The sequence below is a fragment of the Alligator sinensis genome, unplaced genomic scaffold, assembly GCF_000455745.1.
Source record: "Alligator sinensis unplaced genomic scaffold, ASM45574v1 scaffold320_2, whole genome shotgun sequence".
Taxonomy (NCBI): domain Eukaryota; kingdom Metazoa; phylum Chordata; order Crocodylia; family Alligatoridae; genus Alligator; species Alligator sinensis.
Genome location: NW_005842684.1, coordinates 173,286 through 199,516, shown reverse-complemented (window position 1 = coordinate 199,516; position 26,231 = coordinate 173,286). Strand labels below are relative to the sequence as shown.

Below are 26,231 nucleotides of genomic sequence, written 5' to 3'. Positions count from 1 at the left end.
ACTTCCGCCCAAGTCGAAGAACTTTGAGCACGCTGCAGAGTGCCTCTAAAGAGATCTGACTTGCGGCTAGCTGATCGATAAACTGATCACCTATCGATCTTTCTTTCCGTCGCCGAACGCAATCCCAGACGTACCCTTTTCCCACCGGCTTGAATTGCGGACGGATTGACTGGCTTGGGCCCCGCCAACTGGAACAACTCATGTGGTTGTTCAGACGACCGGACCACCTGCGTCGTGATTGCAAGCGGCGTGAGTAAAGTTTTTTTGCAACCGATAAGTTGTGTCTGCCTCTCCATTCACCAGCCCGCCCTAACGTACGAGCAATTTCTAACTTAACTCGAGTCGGCTCTGGCCGTCCGAGACACCATTGTGTTCAAGGGGAACAGAGTTGGGCCAGGGTTTAGAGAAAGGGTGGCCAACTTGTGGCACGGACATCTAAAGGAGCATTAGCAACCACTGTATGTGGCATGTGGCAGATCAGAGAGGGGGCAGGGGGTATGGCATACAGGGTAAAGAGGAGAAAGCAGATTGAGCAGGGGAAGGGGATTGGAGTGGCACTTGGTGAGGGCACAGAGCTTAATTTCTTTCCCCCACTGGTTTAGAACTTCTGTAAGCCCTCCCAGGGTATCTGGCCCCTGCCAAGGGTGCCATTGAATAGAAGGCTTCTGTTGATTTTCTTCTGGTACAGCTACTTAGATCCAGGTACAACCTGGCATCAAGAGCTCGAGCCTGCAAGGTGCTGAGTACTCTGGCCTGATCCAGCCAAGCGCACATGTGTGCTTCGTTAAACACATACATGTATGTGTTTAATGAAGCATAGAAATATTCCTCTTGATTTCAACAGAGCTGCTCACGCATACTTATGACCGAAGTGCTCAGCCCCTTGCTTTGCAGGACTGAGTTACAAATCATCTTAACTTACTGCATTGCAGCATAAAAAGAACCTTGTCTACCTGCTGCTCATTATAAACCTGATCCATTGGCACTGTATTCAATCGGAGTCTTCCCATAGACTTCAGCAGGCTTTGGATCAAATCCTTGTATTCTTAATAATAATAATGATTGTAAAGCTTTCGAGGCTTCTCATACTCATGACTATTGTACTAACTGAACTAGGAAATTCATTGCTTAGTTTTTCAGACACAGACTATTCCTCTGTGATTCTGTGGTACATGAAGCATTCCAACGTGTGAGCAAATAAGTGAATCTAAAGCACTTTCTAATTAAAGATTTTTAATTGCAATGTGTTTGTATGTACATAAATATTAGTACCTCAGTACTTCTCTGTAGGCATGCAGCTGCTGTAAATGAAATATCATTTGTTTTCTGCCTACTCATTCTTCATCTTGCCATTGATCCAATCTTTAAAATGAGTTCTTTCAGTCCTCCTGGCAAAGCGGATGAGGAATATTACTTTCAGATAAAATACCAGCTGGCATGGGCCTATCCCTCAAATTAACCCTTTATTTGAAACCCATGGAAAAACAACCATGCCCCTAACAGTATTTCAATGTTTAGGTATACCACAACATGGATGTAATTGTGAAGAAGGGACTTTAAAAAGAAAAAAATCTTTCTAACCAAATCAGAATTTGACTCTTAAAAAATGGAAATGGAGGGGGGCGGGAAGACTGGGGTGGGAAGGCTCCAGTTCAGGACTGTTGTTCCAGTACTATAAAATATTGTTAATTATTAAAATTTCTTGTGAGAAAGTAAATATTATATGATGACTGAAAGAGGTAGTGTGATATTTCACAAAGCTGAAGCATAACTAGCAGTGGGCGACCAGGACGTGAGCCCTGGACCTCAAGTTAAAGGGGTACCAGCGACAGGAATGAAAGCAGCACTCAGGGAAGGGGCAGGGCTCACAGCTGCCTGATGCTTAGCACCACCTTGAGGGTAGGTGACTCTGAAAATGTTGCCAAAGGTCCTGACAGGATTAAGTGGCACTGGGACACAGCAGGAGGAGCTCTGGAGGCCTTTAACCCCATGGCTGCTGGCAGCACCACAACGTCATTTCCCCCTCCCCAGCAGTGGCATCCCCCTACTGGGGTTTGCACCCACAGCACAAATCTTACCAATTTCATCTCTGCAACAAAGTGTGTAAGCTGATGTATAAATCAATGTGGCTATCCACAGGCTTAAAGCTACACTTGTGCTAAAGTATCTAGCTGCATCCAGGCCAAAGTCAGCTTGAGAAATCATGAAAAGGAAAGTAGTGAGCATTCATGCAGGTTCAAAATAGATGCTATTATGTCTCCTATTCAGTTCACAAACAAGCAATGACAACAACCACTGAAACACCAGCCATATCTGGTGTTGGGTATACTTTGCACTGATGTGGCACCACATGGTTACATGACCTAAGTGTAGTTCCCCTATGATACCTGCCTCTTCTTTTACCAGCCACATCAATCCATCTCTCCATTACTTTCTGTTCTGCCCTGAATGATATCAGGTTCAAACTAGACACAGCAACAAAGGGTTCAATACAACAGGAAGGGAAAATAAGAGAGTGGCTGATAGAGAAATGGCATGTTGAGCTTGCAAGAGGAGTTACAAACAGTGAATTAAGGCCTTCATCCTCTAACCTGATGAGGGTGTTCAGAGCCCCACTTACTTCAGTGAAACTTTATCCTAGCGCAGAGGTTCATATCCAAGGAACATGTTGCAGGACCAGGTCTCTACTTGCATTGAAGGACAGGACTCATCTAAAATCCATTCAAGTCCCTGGTTCTCAGTTCAGGCCCTTGTTGTATGGAACACTGTACATTAATATCAATTATTGGAAGGCATTTGGTAATGTGTGTGCATTGTGCAGCAGCAGCAGACAAATACAGCCCAGGATTCAGATTTGTAAACATCTCTGCATTTTGTAGACTGTGTATTTTTCAAAATCAATACAAGTATCAGTTTCATGGGAAAGGGGAACCAGCAAGTAAAGCCACTCTACTCTGTGTGACATTTCTATACAACAACTCACTTAATACAAAATTACTGTGACCCAAAGGTTATGGATTGCAACTCTGGCAGTTTCACCATTTTGTTCACCTTCTTGAGACAGATTGATTTAAAGAGCTTATTCAGTATCATGCAGAAGCTGCAGTGGGACTTATATTGGATTTCTGTTAGTCTCCTACTATTTCTATTGCAGCACTGTGAATATATATATTTTTGTTATTCCGATTTTTCTGTCCACATATTTTAAGAGGATTCTCAACATATAATCTATACAATTCCCTGCAAACACAAGGCTACGTGCAATCTTAAAATTATAGGAATAACATGCCAGGCAAAGAAATTGATAGAAGATTAAGACTAAAGATCTAAAAAGGATTTATGAACAACACCACATTCAAAATACATAAGACTATCCAGGTTTTATTTTTTTTTAAATGTAATGAGACTTGAATTGAATTGGTAAGTAAAAGTGACTGGTACATTTCCTGATTTTCCCCTCTCTGGCAAATTTCGTATTCAACTCTAATACACTGAGAGCTTCCTGGTCCTGAAAACTGTGATTAAAATAAGATTAACATATGATTGTCTAACAGTTCTGTCTAGCAGGGAAAGAAAACTTTGAAATAAGCTGTGGAGCTCTGGTGAGGGACAAATGTTTTAAAGACACTCATCCCAGAAGAATGGTGAGCTCCTGCAGTGCCCTAAGCAAAATACCAATTTCTGGGGAGCTGGGAGAAGGGGTAGGGAAGAGTCTTATTTCTTATATGGGGGGCAGTGGGGATGTTGCAGCTGAGGACCGGGCTCAGCAAAGGGCACCAGAATGCCCCCAACCCCACAGGAGCCCCACAGCCCTGTGCTGCCCAGCCACAGAAGCCAGGCAGCCCTGCAGCCCATAATGTATGGCAGGGATAAGGGTGGCAGAATTGAGCTGAATGGCAGTCCTCCCCTAGATTTTTGCCATGGGAGGTACAGCTCCATGCCCACTAAAATATGGAGAGGGGGAGCAAACAGACACCAGGAACAACCTCCAGGAAGACTGCATCGTGGGGCTAGTGCAGCTGGCATGTAGCAAGCCTGTCTCTCAGGTTCATCAGCCTCCTTCACCTCCACACAGCCCTATCAAGCTCTAAACTTATGTTTAAGTTTCATCATGTGAAAACGAGTGATTGTTTTCAGTGGACGGTAGTTGCCTATGAGCTTAGGGCAAAAACAACACAAAAAACAGTGCATGTCTCTCCATTTTATGGATCATACTATCTTTAAAAATCTGACCCTCAGGCTACTAAATTACTAAAGTCATTTTGAATTTGTATCCTAGTTATATATGCAGGGGGGTTTCCAATGTTTCTCAGATGAATTGACTGTTTTTGTCTTGGCACTGCTGAATGCTTGTGTAAAGGGCCACTTGTGGCATGCTACACTAGCTGCTTTAACAGTCCCTGCTTTCAAGTATCTTGCTACACAGCACTATCAGGGCACAGTCTATGGAGACAATTTTCTGGAAGGGAAGTAAGTGTTTGCTTTTCTTACCCTTCTTGAGTGTCTAGAATACGTGACACATCTCGACAGAAAAGCACTTGTGTTGCTATAAGGACATTACCTTTCAGTAATGGTGGAAGGAATGGAGAGGGGAATTACACCTATACAACATTGCACAACACAGGATTTATTATATATGTAATTATAAGAATAACTGTGATGTGTTTCTTTCTCTCTTTTTTCTTATTACATACTATGTTTATTTATATCTGTATACATTTTAATTTCATGTCATTAAAATGTTTTTCTGCAGATGTATGAAATGTTTTTTATTTAGTCTGTTAATGTGCGTGTGCATCATTGAATGGGTTATCTCACCTACTGTAACAATAGAAATGACCTCAAACTTAATATTTTAAGTTTAGGGAAATTTCCACCCTTCCAAGGAACTGTTTGAATGTTGACATGCATCACATGTTTCTAACATACAGAGTGCTATTAAAAGCCTGATAACAAACTAAGAGAAACAGCAATTACCAACAAGGGAGTTATAAATAAAACTATTAAATATTCAACTTATCCATAATTCATTTGGTAGCAGACATCCAGCCATCTGGGCTGGGATGAACTTGCAACTCAGGAATAGGATAGTGTGCGATGAAGGTTTTACAATGGATTTAGTCACTGCAAGAGATTTCATAGAATAATCTATTTATGTGTCACTACATGTTGGATTTTATTTCACATTAATGAAGGTGAACTGTTTTATATGACCCTACAGTTCTGTCCCCTGATTATATGCGTAAATCCTTTAAAAAAGCCGCGAGTAAAACCCTGGTCTCACTGAAGTCAATTGGAGTTTTCCCATTGACTCCAATGCAATCAGCATTTTGCAACATACCTTCATACTTCTAATTATACTGTGTGTGCATCAGCATGTGCACCTTCACATGTGATTTTGGGTATCTGAATCTAGTTTTAAACAGAGTTTGTCAATTTTACAAATAAAAATATACTCTGTATGAGGAACAAAGACTAAAGGGCTTGATAGGATTTGATAAGGAACCTATCAAGGAAAATCTTTCCACTATCTTCAAGGGGCCCTGGATCTAACCACAGGCAAAATTGCCAAAACTGTAACAACTGGGGGAGGGGAAGGGAGGAGAGGGGAGAAGGATTTTGCAATTTTACATTGGCCCAACTCTGTTTCAACCAAATCACAGAATCATAGAAAAGTAGGGCTGGAGGGGACCTCAGGAGGTTATCTAGTCCAACCCCCCTGCTTGAGGCAGAATCATTCAAACCATCTCATACACATCCTTGTCTAAAATAGGAGGCCCCTGGGGTAAAACATTGTGACTTGATTATACTCCTCTGCTGCAGCCTGCTGTCCATTATTACTTACACCTAATGTCTTTTCATGCACAGACATACCCAGCAATGACCTGACCAGGTTTCCAGAATGACTGCAGATTGCAAGACCCCTCAGCTCATATGACTATTGAGGTATCTTCCAACCTAACTAAGAACATGGTTCTCATCAGTGTTCTGGCCTTGGAGGTGCTGAGATGAACTGCAGAAGTTCAAATTCCGTGTGACTTAGGGTGGTCCCATCTTTTTGATCAAATCTGTGATGGATCTGTGACTGATTTTTTATGTGCTGACCAGCTAATACATGTTCTGATTCATCCCCTTGTTAAGGTGGTCCCATTAAGGATGCTGTTATTATGCCTTACCCTGGCTACATCTTGAAAATGCAGAAGGAAATTAATATGGCAGCTCACACAATTCTTTTTCCTGGATGAGAAAAATAATCATCACTGTCAATTTTGATTTAGAGATCTTTACAATGCCTGCTGAGACTGCTTTTTGAATGAGCTATTTTTAGGAAAGGCCTCCTAAATAAAATAAAGTTCTGGCAAGTAGTACATGAGATAAGTTGTATATTGTTCATAAATCTGAGATTGGAGGAAATAAACAAATGTAATTGTCAGTGGGTTTTTTCCCCCACAAAATAAACAATGGCCAAATAATGGTGCTATTATTAGGGATCCATGAAGACCCTGGTTGGATGCCCCTCTGATATGGGGTGGGAAAGGAACAGGGAATTAGAAATGTACTCTTTGCTTTCACTGATAAAGAAAAAGGTCTGGAACTTTTCCTTGAAAAAAGATCCTTGAAAATATGATGCAGCTGAAATATCCAGGATATAAGCTGGACTCTACTTCTTTACCAGGAGACTGAAGAGCATCTAACTCTTCACCCTCTCCCTCAATCCCCATCCCATAAACACTCATACTCTTCATTTGTAAATTGAGTTGCATGGATTTTGCAAGGGGGGTGGGCATTCAAAGAGTAATCTTGATGACCCACCCCAAAATCTTTAGGCTGACCCTGTACTCAGAGTCATGCCAACTACAGCCAGTTCTCAGTGTCAGTTATAATGGCCGTGTCTACATGAGGCACTGACTACACAGTCATTACTGGGAGTTTCTGATGGTTTATACAGGTACTAAATGACTGCACAGTAACGTGCATTACTGTACAGTAGCGCCAACGAACAGCTTTGTTGTGATGCTGACTGTGCAGTAGCATGACACTGTGCAGTAGTCTTGGGGTACTGTGCAGTCAGCATCCCATGCAGACATGGCCATTGGCCATGGACACTGGGTAGGAATGGAAGCTAAAAGTTTTGTTAAAGGCTTGCTCCCCAAAATATGATAACCTGTCCTATTAGCTTGGTTTTCAGAGTAGCTTCCTGCTTTGAAGCTCAAGAAAAAGCATTGTCTTTGAGGTAGCTGCTCTGAATTCCAGAATGGCAAGCATGACTGGCCAAAAGTCCAAGACTGGCTGGCAAAAAGTCCAAAAATCAATGGCATCCAGAAAGGCAAGGATATATAGCAGCATTATTCTGATATATCACTGCTCGGCTTTCTCCAGGGTGATGGTGAGAGCAGAACAGCCAGGAAACGTGTGAATAAGGATGTAAGGATCTTCTTCAATGGCTTCTCCTCACAGTCCAGATCCATTAGTGCCTACATTTCCTCATGCTTAATAAGCTCCTTCCTTTTTTATTATTCTTGCATGTCGAATTCACCTCAGGAACTTCTGGTCCCTGCAAGTGTGTTCTTCAATTATTACGCAAAAAATGGACTGGAAATGCATCAGTCTAGAATAGACTTACAGGATCTTTCTGGGGGTACATGGAAACATTGCTGTCTGTACTTTACGTGTATTCACACTCGTATGCTCAGCTTATATGAAATATTCCAAGAAGAATTGTCTTCTATTATGAAAAGACCCTCAGAAAGCTCCATCAAGTCCACTTGAAATTTTACAAAGCAAATGTAGTTTACCTAGAAATGCTTAGATGTTGTACTTGATGGTCAATGTAAAGAATATTCATATGAATAGAGTTTATTTTTCTTTCAATGCTAACTTTACAAAGGTTGTATACAACGTGGTCTCCAAAGGGTTAAAACCACAGAAAGATAAGCCATGCAGTTTGACAAGGCCACAGGTCAGGAAAGAAGCTGTAAGATTCATTTAGAGAGTAATGAAAACATCTTTTCCACCTTCAAAAGGTACTCACATGTTTAGTTTGGACAAAACTTTAAAAAATGTAATTCATTTACCTTAGATGGAAAGTGATGACAACATTTTGACAAACTGCAATCCTAGGCATATAAACTCTTTCACTGACATTTGGTTCATTCCTCTGCCCTACAGAAATTCACTGTTGGAGTACATAGCTAAGCAGCAGTTTCAATATATATTAATTTCTCCACCTCTCCTACACTCCAAGATTCAATAAGCTCTCTTTTACATTCCTGCAAGTCTTGGCAATCTGTTATGAATAAGGCTGATATACGTCTTGAGTACATACGAGTTCTCATTGCCCGTGACCATTCTGACCACTTGCATGTTCTGTGCATGTTCTGTCCAAACATTTAGTCCCATATGTCTTACACTTTATCCAAGCAAACTAATCAGAACAGAATAGGAAAGCACTGTTTTCATATACTGCATAAGCAGAATATCAAGTAAGATCAGGTGTTGGAGTAAAAATCAGCTGCCACTAAAACAAGAAGGAACCAGTTTGGGGAGCGTTTTCTCTTTCACTCTCCTTTCTCCCCCCTTCCCCTTCCCCAATACCTTGACAATAATAATTGATTGCCCTAATATTACAAATTTCCAGGGAAAGCAAAGACCTTCAACAAATAACCAAGGTCACTTTGAATCTGGTATTGATCAAACAATGAAAGTGTGATTTTAAGAGATTTTAGCCAATCTACCTCAGTGTGTGGGCATGTGCAGTCATGAGAATACATCAGAACCGACATGCTCCGAGATCCCAGTGATCCAGTCTGTAAGATACAGGTTCCAAATAAAAGTTCCACATAATGGCTCTTTCTGTGTAAAGATCAGGCAAGAAGGAAGACCTCAGGGGATTTATGAGTCCTTTTTAATACACATGGCTCTGTTTAATCACAGAGCTTTGTGAAACACTTTCTCTCCAGGCCCCACCCCTCCAAAAAAAATCATCCAATATTTTCTTGACTAGTGAACTGAATTATTCTCAGATGTGCTTTGACCCCTCCTTATATTTGCTTTCCATGAATGTTCTAGTAAGTCAATTCATTGGTGGGAATGAGGTGGAATGTGGAAACAGCGATCACCAAATGGTACATTTGAAAAGTTAATGTCGAGCTTGCAAATACATGACAGTGCACAACTAGATACCCTGAGATACAGTTATTTCCTCAGGGAACAAGGGCAATATTATGTCACCTATATGCCCAGTGTTCACTACACAGGTAGAGCAGGTGCATCTGGCAGACCTGTTATATGCACCAAGACTGAAACTTGACCCTGGAGCACCAGCCCTCCTTGAGCTCCCGATGGGCAGCAGAATTCCCCCATGCCATGCAATGTGTAGGGGGCATCATGCATTGTGGGTTTTAGAAGCTATCTGATTGCTAATGTATACAACAGAAGCAAGGGAGGACAGTTCAGTTCCAACGCAGTCAAGATGTGATTTGTCTGAATTTGAGCAAGTGTTTTGTACCAACACCGTCTGGTCTGGTAGAGTGCTTGAGTTGTAAAGCTCCTCCATTGAAGTATTCTGAAGAGAACACTCCACAACTCCGTAGCAAAAACCTTTTCTGCTTCTAGCCTATGGATAACTATGGGCTCCATATAAATTTGCTTCTCAGGAAAATATATTGACTACTCATAGCGCAGAATGAACCTTTGTCACACAGATATCATCTAAGCTTAATATGCAATATATGGCAATTTGATGCAACCGTAATGCAGTCCTTTGTGTGGCATAATCATATTATTTATTTTCCCCCTGAAAACCTGCCTCATTCAGAGTTTAGGGAATTAATCTGGATTACGTCGTAAACAGCTGTTTTGTAAAGGACACCTACTCTTTGTTTACTCTTGAAGTTGGAAGGTGCATACCCAGTGAAGCAGACAACACTGAAGTGCAGATGGATTTTGAGGGCTGACTTTCATCAGGTTTTCTGGGGTTTTTTTAATTTACCCTTCTTCTACTCATCTCATCTGGCTTAGATATTCCCTTCAAAACTACTGAATAGCCTTTATTCTACCTTTCCCCCCTCATCTGACTTCTCCTTCTGTTGCTTCTTGCCTTACCAATACGCAGAAACCGAGCTGGGGCTCAGTGCCTTTGAAAAACAGGCTGGTCACTTGGTTCAGGTTCAAAATAAGAATTCAGCAGCCAAATTTTTATTTTCTAAAACCATGGTCCAAATTATATATGAATTATTCCATGAAAGTAGGATCCTCTATTATGCTCATCTTAGACCATGCAGTGGTCTTGTGGTCACAATGTTTTGAATATTAAACAGTCATAAATTAATCATTTAATCACTCAAATTCTTCAGCAAAAAAACCCCAACATTATTGGATTCCATATGCTGATCAGCCAGGGTTAGCTAATCAACTTTATCTCACAGATTATTGTAATATTTTTCCTCTTGCAGACAGAACTAGTATTTTTCTTGCTGTACTCTGAAATCTAATTCTGAGTCAAGACAGTTCACACATCTTTCAGAAAATAAAATGTCATAGTTCTGAAAATGGCAGACTGACTACTGGTGCCAGTTTAAATGAGAGAGAGAGAGAGAGAGAGAGAGAGAGAGAGAGAAATTACTTAGGAAAGAAGCAATTTTTTTCAGGAAACAGTCCCTACAAGAACCCAAAACCAGTTACATTGCTTGCTGCCAAAGTTTCCATATATAAAAAACATCTGGAGCAGCCAACATCCTGCTGTTCATGCTTTTTTTTTTAATTTCTGAAATTACTGAAGTCTTCTTGGGGATTTACATGGAAATAAGGAAGAAAAAGACTAGGCATTCCTTTTGTAATGTTGGTTAGCAAGTCTCTGTCAACTTTAGTATCCGCCAGGGCTGCCCCATGACGATTTTTAAATTTCCTAAGGTTAGTACGACTCCTAGCTGGATTCTTTTTGTCTGCTTCAAGTCTTATACCAGTTCCCAATGGCCTGATTCTGAACTTCACTGCACCAGATTTAGGCAAACATATTTTCACATTTTAATGAAACTGGTGCAATGGAATGCAGAACCCCTTACATATGTCTAACCATGTCTGCTGTAATATAAGAAACTCATTGTTCCACCTTTAAAGGGACTGGTTTTAAGAAGAGTTGAACACACATAAGCTCCGTAGAAACCATGCACGTGTCTCCTCCTTTTCTTTCTGCAAGTGAGGGGTGGCTAGTATACAGCAAACTGAAGACTGCTTTACTTGTGAAGGGGATATTCAAAGGCACCAGGGACTGCAGGCATTCAGTTCCCATGGAACATCTAACACTCATTTGAAAAATTGCCCCCTGTGACTCTTTCTTCCAGCAAAAAGAATGCACCAGCCCTTGTTCCAATCAGTATCCAAGTGGCAGTGAAGAAAGTTAGGGAGACCACAACTTTGGCCCCTGCTACATGTTGCATATATTACACAATTTACTGGTATAGCATGCAATGAATTTAGATTGGCCACACATGCAAAGTAAGACTAGACACAAATGCAAAGTAATTATCACACAAGTAACTGGTTAGTCATGCAATAAATTTAGACCACCCACACCTGCACAATAATTATGACATGCTAAAAATGACTATCCCGCTATAAAAAGAGCCACCCAGCTATACAGTTAGTGCTTGAAAATGCATATTAGCTCCATAGCTGATTTTTATGCAGCTTTATTTTGAATGTGTAGTAGGGCCCTTTTACTCAAAGGGACCTGGCTCATCTTTTGGGTAAGGACTGCAGAACTAGCCTTGGAGAGCACATTTGAATAGGGCCTCTCCAAACATCACATAAAAAAATCAAACAGAGGAAAGCAAAAGATGTAATTTCGACACTGCACAGTGAATTACAAACATCGGGTCTCGGGCCTGACTGACCACTGAGTTCTTTCAGTTTTATTCCAAGATGACACTGTCTGCAGTGCAGTTACAATGGTGAGACCCAGAGAAACCTAGAGGTGAATCACAACCATAACTTCCATTATCCTTCACAAGAACTATGCTTATCATCAGAAATCCCCACGTCTAATATTTCTCCAAAGCAGCTGTTTCAAAAGAAGTTATCTAAGTAACACCTGCGTAAAGGTAAATATCCTCAACTTGATACCTGGAGAGTCTGTCATGCATGTAACCCCTGGTATGACTCTCTAGAGGCTGACGCACAACTCAGATTTCCTTATAGAAAGTAGCAGTTGTCAATGTGCCATCTTTACCCATGCAGAATCATTCATTAAAGTGTATATAGGTTTAACTCCAAGTGTCAGGGAAATATCCAGTGCTAACTGAGAAATGCTAATGTCAATCCAATAAGAAGAACATATGTTTTTTTCTGAGAAGAAAATTGCTGGCAAGAGCCTTGCTGACAGGGAAAATGGTAAATGGTATTATGAATCACAATGCTTGTTTATTTGCATTAAGCGGGTGTTTCTGTGAGTGTCAGGTTGCCATCCGCTGGTGCTACTCTTAAAGGCATCCTGCCACATCAATCAGCAGGGAGCAGCGACGGACAGTGCTTTTCTTTCCCCTCCTTGAGATATATTCACACGGCTTGCCTGACACATCAGCAATCCAAATTAATTTCCAGGGCAGGGATTTGATTAGCTACAACATATCAGTGCTCTCTCTGGTGGCTGCTGAGCATACAAATATGTACCTCAGCTATACTGACGAAATTCAAACCAGTGCAGTCTAACATCTTTCTGCTTTGTGGTGAGGATTCAGAAATCTTAGTTTAACTGTCTCACTGAAGCTCAGGCAAATTCTGTTTGGTTAAGGGAAGAACCTATGCCCATAATTGAGCCAAATTTGCATGGGTGTTCACCCATGTCACAGCAGCTGTCCTGGCATTTCATTCCACTGCCTGTCTAGTTCTTTGCCATTAACTCACCAAACAGACTACAGGCAGTTAGGAAAATGTCATAGCAGGTGATCGCTGCATGAGCAGCACACTTATCCAGAGCAGTCTGGAACATGATGCAGTATGCATTTCTTGATTCTACTACCTGTGCTTTATATGCCAACATCAAGATGAACAATAGCAGCACTGGTAATTGTGCTGTACACTAAATGTGTACTCGTGCCATGCGTTACAGCAATGCTGTGATTTTTGCCCAGTTTCATCATGCCACATATGCTTGTATTGCTGCCTATTGCCTCACCAAACTTACCTCCTCTTGACATAAATGGGCCCAATACAGAAAGAGATAATGCATGTGGTCTGGGTGTATCTAAAGGACAGCGAGAGCCTGACAGAGGCCAGAGTCTGTCATCATGTGTATGTGTCCTCCTAAATGCCACCAACTAGCCATGCCACAGGAGCCACAAACTTGTCATGGTGGGGGGAGTACTGCATAGTCCTTTAATAAAAGGCATGAAGCTAACTAGATGGGTAAGGAAGGGCCTTTGCAGGACATGGTCTTCAAGGAAAGAAGAAGGGAACACAAGCAAAACATGGAAAAGCCTTCCACGTCATTCCACAAAGCTTGCTGGTGTGGTGTGAAGTGCAGGGAGTGTGCACACGGGGCTACATCCTACTGTGTTTGTGTGCATAGAAGACATAACCACTAGGGCTCTGCCAACTTCTTGAGTACCACTGGTTGCCTCTGGGGTGCTGTGTGCATCCCTGGGCAAGTATAACAACTGCAGTATCTGTGCTCCAGTGAACACATAGCAATGTAATTCTGCTTGGACCTTGTGTGGGTTGATCTAAGCACTTTATTTCTCTGTGCTCCCACAGAGGTGGAAGGCAGAGTCTAGCCCTAGGTGGAAGACAAAAAATCTCTATGATCTTCAGCTTAGGATACAAAACAGAAAGGAAATAATGAGCAATTACTCACAAACGCCACCTGACCTGAGACACGGTGAAGCCAGGCTACACCTCACCATCTTGAATCCAATTGTTTTTTCACTACGATGCTAAAGAGGGACTGAACTCCCTCTGTGTTTTCACTTCCACTTCAGCTGCTTTTCCAAGATAATTAAGCATTTGCTGAGCTGGTAAGACCACTTAACTACCGACATTTGAAATCAAAACGATCTCACTAGGATGTCCCTTTGCCAATAAAGGAGACAATTATGTTCCTTCTGTTTTAGTAGGTGGATACACTGAAATGCAAAACTCTGAAAGATTATCTGCGAGCTGTTTTATGTTAAACAAACAAAAGAAAACACAACCAGCAATGCCTCCTGCTGAGTGGAAACATTTCTGCTGTGGAAGGCTGCAATGATTATGCTGTGAAACAGCAAAAGGTTGGAGGTGGGGGGAGCCCTGTAGAAGAATGTAAGGCCCAAGTTTGCCATCCTCATACCTTCCACTCATTTCAATGGGAGTTCCACCCATAGAGGGGGAAAAGATCAGACCCCCACTCCCCCAATTTTTTTTTCCCCAGGTTGAAGTTCCACTTACCTGCCTGATTTGTGGTTACATTTACAGACACATACTGTCGTGCTCCGGGATTCTGGTCGGACACTCCATTCACTGCCTCAATTTCAAAGGTATAGTTTGTATGGGCAAGCAGGTCCACCATCATGACAGAGGTGTTTTTCAGGCTGGTTTGCTGTGGGAGGTACCTGACATGACTGCCACACGCCTCACACAGATCTGAGTGTGAGTGGCACTTCTTGCATGCAATATAATAAGACACATCTTTCCTTCCACCAGTATCAGCAGGAGGAATCCATTCCAGAAAGACACTAGTCTCGTTAACATTTGAGATGGCATTCCGAGGAGCTGAGGGGGGCCCTGGTTTGTAAAGTAAAGTGAGAAAAACACATGGTAAAAATAGTATTATAAATCTATCCTGCTCTCTACTACTGCCTAGCCTGAAAAGAGTTGTTGCATTGCTTGTATGCCAAACAGCAAGCAGAGCCAACTTACCGTAGCACCTAAAGAAGCGTGGGGCATGGGAAGCGTTCTTCCTTTTTCCTCCTCACTTTAAAGGGTCCAAGTTTGGACCCATGCATCTGCCTGACCAAGGGAGACTAGCTGATAACACTTCCCCACAGATGGCATGGCTCAGAATTTAAGGGAGGAGCATCCTGCCAAGTGTGTTTCCTCTGATGTGCTCTCAGCCCCTTGCTAGCCCTGGCACCAAAGGACAGGCAAGGTATTACTGACAGCCCTATGGAAGTCAAAAGGAGTTTTGCTGATGTCACAGGGGCAGGATTTCACCATATGCATTTGCTCTAGATGCTGAGAAGAAATGCTTCTCGTAGAAATGTTGGCAATACTGCTGTGTTCACAGGCTAAAGTGCATCTGCTTTCTTGGTCTCTGCAAAGCTGTGAATGTTAAGGTGTTTTGCTAGCTACTCTGTACTTTCCTTATTTTGCAAAGTTTCCTTAGTTTGGATGCCAGAACAGTTCTGACAAGACTATTTAAAGGTTAACAGGTGAGTATACAGCTGTTTTGAAGCTGCTGCAAAAATGGTATTTTTCCCAATGGCTAGAGAAGTAAGGTCATACTATGCAATCAAGCCAAGATTTTCAAAAATGACTAACGTTTCTGGATGTTTCTGTGTTTGAGGGCCAACTTGAAGACACCTTTAAGGGTGCTGATTTGCAGAAAATGCTGGGTATCTACCCTCTGAATATCATTTTTTTCTGAGATGCCTTAAGTCTGATACTTGACAACTGAAGTGCCCAACATCCCTACTCCCTTCTGCGAGTCTTGGCTTCAATCTATGGTGGAACTCCCAGAGAAATTAATGGGACTTTCATTGTGGGATAAAAGCAAAACATGAGCCTCAAAAAACACATGACACTTTTTTTGAATGGGATACAATGGGCTTAAAGACCAAATTTTATTTTTTAAGTCTTTGTTTTATAAAGGGTTAACCTCAGAGAAAAATTATCCAAACAGTCCTTTAAAGAACATTTTTCTATACATTCAGCTTGGAGACCAAGGACAAAATACTCCTCTAAAATACGTAAGGCAGATGATGAAAGGGTAATAATTTTGTTTGAAAGGATGGTAGAACCATATATGCAGGAGATCTTCAGGACATTTCTGCTTATTGTTCATTGAGTGCATTGTGATACACAAGGGAAAAAAGAGCTTATTAGAGTTGCATTTAACTGCAAGCATAACTGAAGACTGGGATTTTCCAAAGAGTTTAAGAGAGTTAGGCATCAAACTCCCATTCAGTTTTTGTGGAAGTTGAGTGCAAAACTGTGTTACATAACAAAATTGGAATGTACCTCCTTGGAAATTAGCCCCAAGTGTTTTCCCCAATCCCAAAGTGCATTTTATTTCAGACTTTATTAATGATATATCCTAGATTGCATGATTGTAACCCTATTATTATAGTTATACACATTAAAATATTTAAATTACATAATGGTGAAAAATTGGGAATACTTCTTAAACAATAAACACAAGCCTTAGTTCTTAGTTTTGCTTTTCTATCTGTAAAATGGTTAATAATTACTGTGAGACCTCAAAGTAATTTGCAGCATGTGAGCTATTTAAAAAAAAAAAACTGTTCTGATTCTTTTAGAAGATAAAAAATTATGCAACTCCAAGAGGAATTTGCTGTTGCAGAGTGGAGAAAAAAAACCACTGATATAAAATTTGAAAATGCAAATAGAATTATTTTACAAAACTGTAAACCTGTTTTGCTCAAGTTGCATTACATTCTGTAGATCAGATTGTAAAACTGCCTGTCTAAATTGGACAAACTGACAGGAACAGGTAGATGTGCTCATGTGTTTATGTGTCCATAAATGTAAGGTGCCACTGGTGGGGATCTGGCTGTGTTTGTCTCCTCTGAGTCCAATGAGGTGAAGTTGAAGAGGACAGAAAGTCCTCAATCCTAAAAATACGTGTGCAAAACACACAGCTTTCAAGCCTCAAGTAATATGGGTCTGGGTCAACTGCAGAGCTTAAGATATAGTATATTGCATGCTTTTGCAGGATTAAGGCCTTGGTGCTTATCTACAGCATGGATTTAATTCCTAGAGCTACAGTCCTTATATCAGTCATTATTTCAAATTATTCAAAATGAAAAACAAAAATTAAATGGATACAAAGGAACAGAGGGAACTTGCATGGATTCTAGGAACTAGCAACTGAGGGTTTTACAAAAGATCTGTGAATCTGTACACTTAAATTCTCACAAACTACACCACAGGGATCCAACACTATTTAGCTTATGGCAGCTAAGCACAGGGAAGAGTCAGAGCTATTTTCTGTCCTGTCATACTCATATTGATATAATGGTAGCTAAGCAATTTGGGACTGGAGTTGTGCAGCGATATATGCATCGCACACTGGTACTTCTGAACAGTTAAGCTGCCCATTTTTTCTACCACTGTGTAAAGGCACTTTTTACTTCTACTAATACACTAAGAAGAAAAAGAAGTTAGGCACAAGAAACACTTATTGGACAATGTGTCTTTAACAGGAGATAAATTATTACTTTACTAAGTCACCAGAGGTTTTTACTTGCTGTGTACAGAAGAGTCAGCTGCTTTTCTTGAAGGCTTAAAAACATCAATTTCAATAGCAATGCTTTGAAGTTAGTGGCACTCCATAACCCATAAAATTAGCATTCTCAAAGGGGCCCTAAGAATGGTCTTTAGTAGTCTAGATACCTAACAAGTACTATTTGAAGAATCCTGAAACTGTGCTCCAATAAAACTTTGAAATATCACAGTGGTGAGAACAAAATGTTTTATTTTTTTAGGATCAGGGAGCCAAGATATGCTCAGAAGCTACGTATTTATTTTTGACCTCTCTTTGTCAAGGACAAAGGAGTTGGTTTATTGAAATTTTTTTTTAAATGCATCTAATTTATATAATAAGGACTTATATGGACTTCTGTAAGTTTCACCATCCCTGGACATGATTAAAAGGCTTAAGCAGACCATACTGACTGCAGACCAAACCTGTACTGTTTTGATGGAAAATCAAACTGTTTCTTTGCTGAAATAACATGTCAACATACAGACTGTAAATATATTCTGAAAGACAAATTCTGCCTACCTGTACAGAGAATTCACTTTAAAATTGTGGATTTCTTTCTGATGGCAGAAATGTATACAAAATATTCTGTTTTAAACTTCTAATCAGTGCTTCATTTTATGCTATTTAGAACTTCTTAATTATAGCCTTGAAATGCAAAAGTTTAAAAGATGATGCTTTTTTAAAATTTTGTGCTGATCTAAAATGGAAATGATCCTCAGATTTTTTAAAGCTATTTTCCTCCTGCACAGTAAATAATAGTTTGCACACAACTCTGCAAATCAACAATGGCTTAAACATTTGCACAGGCTGACTGGTAAAATTATTCCAAATATTAACTGAGCAACATGAATTTAAAAATCCCATTTAAAATATTTTACCTACTAATGTTACAAGGTGTAGTTAAGAAACAAAAAAAAGGAAAAATCAAAACATTCTTATTTTGATTTGCACTTTGTTCTTGACAATACTTTGGGCCAAACTCTTGACTTGCCTAAGCAGCACTTATGCAGCCATGTAAATGGGATTTTTGGCACCTGGACAGCTTTTAGGTTTGATTTCCACCTCAGAATGGGATTGCCTAGGTATGAAGGAAGAGGGTGGACTGCCCTCTACCCTTGCAGCATAATGTTTAGGGTACTTCCTCAGGGAACAAGATACTCAGGTTCTGGGCCCCGTTCACACAAAGATTATAAACATGCATCTCCTGCTTCCCAGCCAAGTTCTATAACCACCATGCCATGGGTTAGGTATTTCCCAGTGCCCTTCCAGTCTCTTGTTGAAGCTGACCCACTGGACAGCCAGGAAGGGCTAGGGGTAGAAACCAAGCCAGAGTAAGCATGGCTTACTAAAAGGGACTCTTTCCGGCAAGGAAGGGGGAGCTGGGTTCTGGTTCTAGCCTCTGCCTCCAAAGGTGGCAAAAACCTACCCCATTGCTCCTTTATCCCAATTTTATCTAATGGATATTAAATGCAAGGTGCAGAAAAGTTATCGGGGAGCAGGGATGAAAACCCCAGGCTTTCTTCCTGCCAAGGAAGCATGCACCTCAGTAAGCCCCACTTTCTCCGGCTTGTTTTTCTTTTGGTTTCCAGAGGCCAGAAGGCACTCTGGACCTTATTTAGTCTATGACATGGTATTTAGGATCCTTTGCTGGGAAGTATGACATGCAGTGAAGAGGCCTAGAAACCAGATGCCCCATTTCCTGGGCCACTGCCCCAACCACTAAGCTGTTGGCGTAAGGGGGGCCACCCCTCCTCTAGGAAACAGTTGCTAATCATAATCTTATTCCAACTAAAACTTTGGAACTGATGTACTCAGGAGATTCAGTTCCAACCCAGAACCTTGTTGGCCACCAGGGAGCCCAAAGCAAGAGTAACTATACAGGTGGAAGTGAAACCTAACCTGTCGGTGCCAAAAATTGGACTTAGGTGACTATCTGTCACTTAGCTAGGAAAGGTGAAAAAAAGATTCTTTGTGTATCATCAACTTCCCTATGATGGTCTGTCTGTCAGTTTACCTTTCTGTTTGTGTGGGTATGGCACATAGCAAAATGAGACTGAAAAGGATTTTATAATAGAAATATACATGAAGTATATATTTAATATACACTATATATACACACACACACATATATATATATATATATATACACACACACACACACACATATATATAGGCCTCTTCACTGCATATCTATATCTATATCTATATCTATATATATATATATATATAAAAAAAAATAGGAAATATAAAAAAACCCCACAAAATATGGAACAGGGACATAACAGGTGTATTCCTCAAACCTAAATTTAACATGTCATTTGAAATCAAATACATTAACTTTTCATATTAGCATATCGTTGGTATCATTAGCTTCTGAAGACGTGAACAGTACAAGTTTGATGGCTTTAACATATCTAATCATAACACAGGACGTTTTTCCTGTATGTAAAAGAGCAACAAGCCACAAAAATGTGTCAGTGATTGGCTGTTTCTGCACATGGTTGGTTTTGTGATTTCCATCTGCCTAAGAAATACTCCAATATCCTGGCTTGTCTTAACTTTACTTTTGATGAAATTACAGTTGTTATTAAAAAAAACTGCCTGGGAAACAGAAGTAAATGTCATTCTCTGAAAGGTGCCTAACAGAGTGAAAAAAAAACCCTCTCCCAATGAATTCCAGTGAAGGTTGGGCATATAACCTCTTAAGCCTCCTTTTGAATATTCAAACCTAAAAGTAAACAGATATCTTGAGCATCTTAATTTTTAAATGCTCTGCCACGTAGTACCAGGTGTTCTTGGTCTGATCTTTCATCTATCTATAGTTTTGATGTAGCACCACCTATTGCCAAAGCTGTCTATAAGTGGCTCTACCGTCCTGGGGACAGGACGTTAAACAGCAGCACATCTGAAGTCAGTTTCTGTTCTACAGACTACACAGCTAGATATTCAGTGTTCCTAATTTAGACCTAATATCTATTGGCTGATCTGAGCAAGTTGTTCCTTACGAGTGTATAGGTGCAAAGATGAATATGTTTTTTCTGAGCATGTCTACACATGTACATTTACTGAGCAGTAACCAAAATTAAAGTGTAGTATAAGTGTGCCTGCACATGCATGCCCATACTGCACAGTAAATATGATGACTTACACCAACTTGACTGTAAATTTGATACCTGATACCCACCCAATTAGTTACTGTGCAGTAACACACATGTAGACCTGTGTTACTGCACAGTAACATTGTGTGTGAAATGACTTGGGACTAACTTTAGTCCCAAATCAGTCCACACTCAGCATTAATGCACTGTAAAGCCCGCATGTGTAGATGCCAGCCTATTCCCAACTACTGCACAATAACTTACTGCGCAGTAAATTTAAGCCAGCATAAATGCACATGTAGATACGCTCTCTGTGTGCAAGAGGCTGCTGGCTCAGAACCTTTGCTTTGAAAGGAGAACCTGGCTGCTGGACTCACCGGGCTAAAGCACTGGGAACCTATCATTATTGTCCTGGCCCCAGAACTGTTTTACTCCCATTCAGATCTTAGATTTTCTCTTCCCCTAAATGTCTTTCAGTTCATTCATTTAAGGCTAGAAGCTACACCTAGATTCCTAAATCACTTCCCTGTTTTGTTTCCAGCAAAGAAAGTCCTAGCAAAATAACTAGAGTAGACATGAGTAGGCTGCTATTACACACTGGTTTTCAGAGGGTTCTGAGAGCCTGCCTTTTTCTTTTGAAAAATAGTTCCTGATAGAAAGTACCTGAGGAAATGGAAAGGAGAAGTCTCCTCTTCACCTATAACCAGATATTTTAGATATCCCTACCCCTCCTTTTCCTTTCCTTTTGTCTTTATGATTTACCGGAATTTCTACCTGCTCCTATGCCCAGGAACTCAGCTGTCTCCCAATCCCTTTCTATGCCTCTTCTAGTATAAAATTGTATCTGGAATATTGTGTTGTTCCCAGACTAGGTCCCAAGCCAACAGTCTTATATATTGTAGTAAACTGACTTCAACAGAACTACTCAAAGGGTGAAGTTAAGCATGGGTGTGAGGACAGTACAAAGCTCTGACATAATACCTGTATCAGGATCACTTTGTCAGCAGAGCCCCTACTACAGACAGAGCCAACCCTGGCAGGAAGCATTTTCTATCAGTGTAACTGCACTGGCTCCATGAACAGTACAAGCTAAGCTGGTAAAATCTCTCTTCTGTCAGTGTGGATGCACCTTCATTGGCAGCTTTGCCATTAAAGCTGTCAGCCACAGGAGGGTAATTTTATACACCACCTAGCTGACAGAACAACACCAACCAACTTTATATTGTAACCCTGGCGTAAGTCTTTGCACGTTCAGGGCATCAGTATTTAGAACAGAAAGTGGACCAGGGACCCTTCCATGTTTCCAAACCAGGGAAAAGAGGGCAGCTAGGCATTTTAGAGGAAAGGAACAATGTTAAACTATTCCTTTCACTTTTCTTCTCCACTCTCTCTAACTCCAGAAATCCTCTCCTCTACTCCCAACGCACCCACAGTGCTTGCTATTTTCTCCTTACAATAACTTCACCTCCTTGACCCATTTAACTTCAGGGGTTGGAGCCTCTTTCTTCATTGTAGCTTCAGATAATCAGTTTGCCTGGCCAATACAGATTAAATGCAGGTAGCTCAGAGCACTATACCCCTCCTTCATCATTTCCCCAGTTGCTGAGTCCTAAAAATGGAGTTACCTTTGATAATAAGTATCACCATATACATTGTGTCTATATCTGTATCTAAATACCCATATGTATATTTACCTGTCTATATACAGAAATCCACTGGTAGCTGTATGTACGCACACATACACCACACACACACACATACACACACACACACACACACACTACGATCTTGGCAATGTTATGTACACAGGGCTGTTGCTGGCTACGAGATGGTATATTGGCAGTTCTAGAAGCTGCATATGCAGTTTTAGCTGCTACATTATGTACATACCTACTAGTTCAGATGCTTCTCCCATACACTGGTATGAAGTGGGAGTGACTTGGACAAGTCAGTGAAACTGCAGTGGTGTAAAACTAGTGCGAATGAGTTCAGGATGAAGCTGAATGCCTACAGAAGCTCCATCTCTTTTCATCCTTGTGCCTACTGTTTGTATAGCAACTGATCAAAAATATTTTTAAAAGATACAGCTTGTGCTTACTTGTACAGGCCATTGTAGGTGGGTCTGATTCCCTTCTGAAATAGTGTTCTTCACATAGGCAGGAGGTAGAGGCTTCCTCCAGTGTGTAGCTGTGTGGGGGACACTTGCTGCAAGATGGACTGTGGGGAGAAGCCTTGAAAAACCCAGGTCTGCAGACTGTAAGAGAGGAGGCAGAGACTAAGTTTTCTCAACATAAACCAATCCCTTGTTGTTTCCTTTTAAAAAACATAGAGTTAAAGAGATGAAATCAAACACTTATAAGGTATCTGGCCCTGAATTACTGAAAACCACTGGAAGAACATTTTCATGCTAATAGTTGCTATATGTTTAAAGTATTTTTGCAGAAGAGAATGTAAATGCTTTGGCCATTGATTTTTCTAGCAGCTGCCTTTGTCAGGTATTTATTTTTCTTGGTGATTGTATTAGAGTTAACAGATCTTCTGGCTTCTCTCTCTGCTTTGGAAAACATTAAAGTATTGCTTTTTCACTCAATCTTAGAGGAATCTTAGGAGAATGGTGAAATATGCTTTGCAGTTTTCATTTAAGATGCCCTGTACCCAGAAATCAATGTCTCAGCAAATAAAATAATAATATAGTTCTGTAAAGGAGGGAATATCTCTACAGACAGCTTTAAGACATTCTAATAAGACTATTTCCCCAGGGTTGTCTTCAGAAAACCTGTGATGAATTTTGTACTGCTACAGAGAAGACAGATAGCTCTGGGTATGCCCTGCACTAGACATGCTCTCTGTATAATATATTCCCTTTAGCTGTAATGTATATGTATGATGGACCTTACAGACTTTAGCTAAGAGCTATTATTTTTGTTCTCTTTTTCCCTCCCCATATGCTGGACAAGGGTCATTTTTTTTCTTCCTCTGGGAGCCTGAAGTGAATACAGGAATTTCTTGTTTCCAACTTCAAAGTGCCATAATCACGGACTCTGAGTACCTTGGTTTGGATCTGATATTGAGATACATTGAGCTCTTTCGGCCAGGTGCTAAGCTAAAGTTTGGCTTAGAGGTTTCATTCTCTAAGATTTGTTATATGGATATGAGAAGAGAATCTTATCATCGCAATGGGTAAAATGTTTTGTTTTGGTTCCCCCTCTCCCCCAAGGAAAGGAAACCAGGCCAACACATGGGGATTGTACACAGTTGACCAATTTCTATTCTCTGCATAGGTGTAAGATTACCAGGATGTGCAACTCTTCTCACATCATATCCTCTTTTACATTGGCTTCTTCAGGCTGCCTGCTATAGCACTTGTCGATGAAAAAAGCTAGTCTTGATCTGGTTCCTTCTGACAGGAAAAAAGGGAAATTTCTTTTGGAATCAACCAGTCTTTCTAAATTAAAAATACTTCTACTGCAAATAAACCCTGCTATGTGGGTGAGCTAGCTTGTCACTACAGCCAGAAAGAACTGAGACCACACCAAAATCTGTTTTAGACCCAAAGAACTTTTGTTCTGGGCCCACTTCTTGCATTTTTCTCCATCTAAGATCTCTTTGCCTCTTACAGGAAACACCTGTCACTTCTCGCTAAATGACCCTGACAATCAAAAAGAACTGGCTGGCCCTGGGCCCTCTGCCCCTACCATCCCCACCAAAAAAAGAATAGCTCCCACATTATATGACTGTAGTAAAATGCACAAAAAGAAATCTGGTTTCACCATGTTATCATAGTGCAGAAAGGGAATAGACTTGGACCAATAAACCATGGGTAACTAACAGACTTTGCTTGCTGACAAACCTTGCACAGTGAAGCCTTGGTCCCTGACTGTGGCTACTAAATTGGATGATTATGCTGATAATCATTTGAAGCAAGTAGGACTTGAGTTCTATTTAATTAGTTCCAAATAGCAGGTGCTGAGCACTTTTGAAAAATATGGCAATACACATATCTATATATATATAAAAATAAAGCAGATAGCCAATGCATACAATCAGATTTGAATTTATTCCCAGATTTTGTTTGTAAAGTACTCAAGAACTATTCTTGTGGTTTATGGCATTATAGACAACTTTTTCCACAAAATTCAGCCCTGGTTATTCTTGCCCTATTAATAATGATATATTGTGTTATTGTACAATATCTACAGAGGTCCAGAGAAAAAAGAAAAACCCCGAGAGCTGCTCCCCACCCTCAGTTTGTATTTCAAAGCTAAGTCCAGTTCACTTGCACCCAGCAGACAGTAGGGAAGAGGAAATGAAAGTGAAAATGCACAACATATAACAAGGGCAGCTAATGTCTAGAGTGTACAAGATGTAATTAGCCTTCAAAAAGGGCTTGAATTTATCTCATTATGTCTCATCAAGAAAGACAGAAAATCACTATGGCACAAGTTTACCGTGCTTCTATTTTGTGTAAAGTAGCGAACGCAAGAAAAGTCCGTTTTCTTTGATAGATTTTCAACGAGGTGCAATTTGCTAATGACACTGAGATACCAAGCTCTACTCGAAGAGAATGTTTTGTTTACATGAATAAACATGTTACCAACAAATATGCCCTGATGCATACATCCCATAATATCTATATACTATTTTAATAAGAGACACTAAATGAAAATAAAACTGCACCTGTTTTCACAGTTATTGGAATATGCTTAGGGCCAGATAGCACCCCCTTGTGGAGTTAAAAAAGAAAACCCCCCAAAAAGCAGGTATTATATTGAAAAGAGCACAATACATCCTCATAATGCAGATGCACCAGCATGCCATCCAAAAGAACAAGTTTCTCAAGCCAAGAGAGAAAATTTGTGTCAAACTCCTAAAATTGAATTTGGCCCTTGTTACTGCTATCCTGCACCTGGCTGAAGGGCTATACATATGTTAAGCTTGTTGAGGGAGACCATTTGGGGTTCTGGGTGACACTGAGTTAAGTATAGTATTGTATTGTAGTTAGGTATCTTTATTGTGCAGCCTGTTGTAAGGTTCTAGCATCTTTCTGAAAAAAAACCCTCCTAGTTGGCACCAGTCCTACACTTGGCAATCTCGTGATGCTTTTCTCCTGTTCACATGTGCACCTGGGGACATTTAAGGGTGCATGTAGTTTTAAAGATGACTTTTTGCAACTTATTGCCTATAGAAAAGAATCAGGAAATCTGTACATTGCTCCACATGAGGGGCCGAAGAAAAGCATCATTGGGCACAGAAGTGTTTATGGTGCAGGTACTGTTCTAGGATGCATTCATTTGCTTTCCTCATCACGCAGCACATGGGAGCTTCCTGTATCCTGCAAAAATACAGTAGCCACGCCCAGATCTGAATCTCTTTTCCAACTATCTACACCATTTTGCTAACAGGTGGCACTGCTTGTAACGCCTCCAATATTAGGAATCAATTAACTTATTCTAAACACTTATCAAGCCAGCTTTATTTCCAGTCCAAGGCCCTGATTCACCAAGACACTTAAAATCTTATACAGTTCAAAGGGATTATTCAAAGTTAGGCACCTGGCACACAGTCAAGGACTATTCAAAGTTACGTACCTCCCTGATTCAGGCGGAAAGTTAATGTAGGTCTGCAGTGCAACATTGATGATGTCACTTTCCAGC

At 40.6% G+C, this 26,231-nt stretch overlaps 1 protein-coding gene across 15 annotated transcripts in view; it reads right to left on the bottom strand.

The window, feature by feature from the left end:
- The window catches only part of EPHA5 (EPH receptor A5), a 386,478-nt gene that overhangs the window by 190,608 nt on the left and 169,639 nt on the right, over window positions 1-26,231 (bottom strand). For 14 of the 15 annotated variants that reach the window (XR_003096319.1, XM_025215915.1, XM_025215906.1 and 11 more), the window contains exons 4-5: window positions 22,676-22,831; window positions 14,422-14,757 (exon numbers count right to left, since the gene is read on the bottom strand). Coding sequence is in view for 14 of the 15 variants with exons in the window: in XM_025215915.1 (XP_025071700.1) it covers window positions 14,422-14,757; window positions 22,676-22,831 (492 nt within the window). In the remaining variant the exon portion in view is untranslated. The remainder of the gene's footprint in view (window positions 1-14,421; window positions 14,758-22,675; window positions 22,832-26,231) is intronic. The other variant, XM_025215919.1, reaches the window with a different exon arrangement.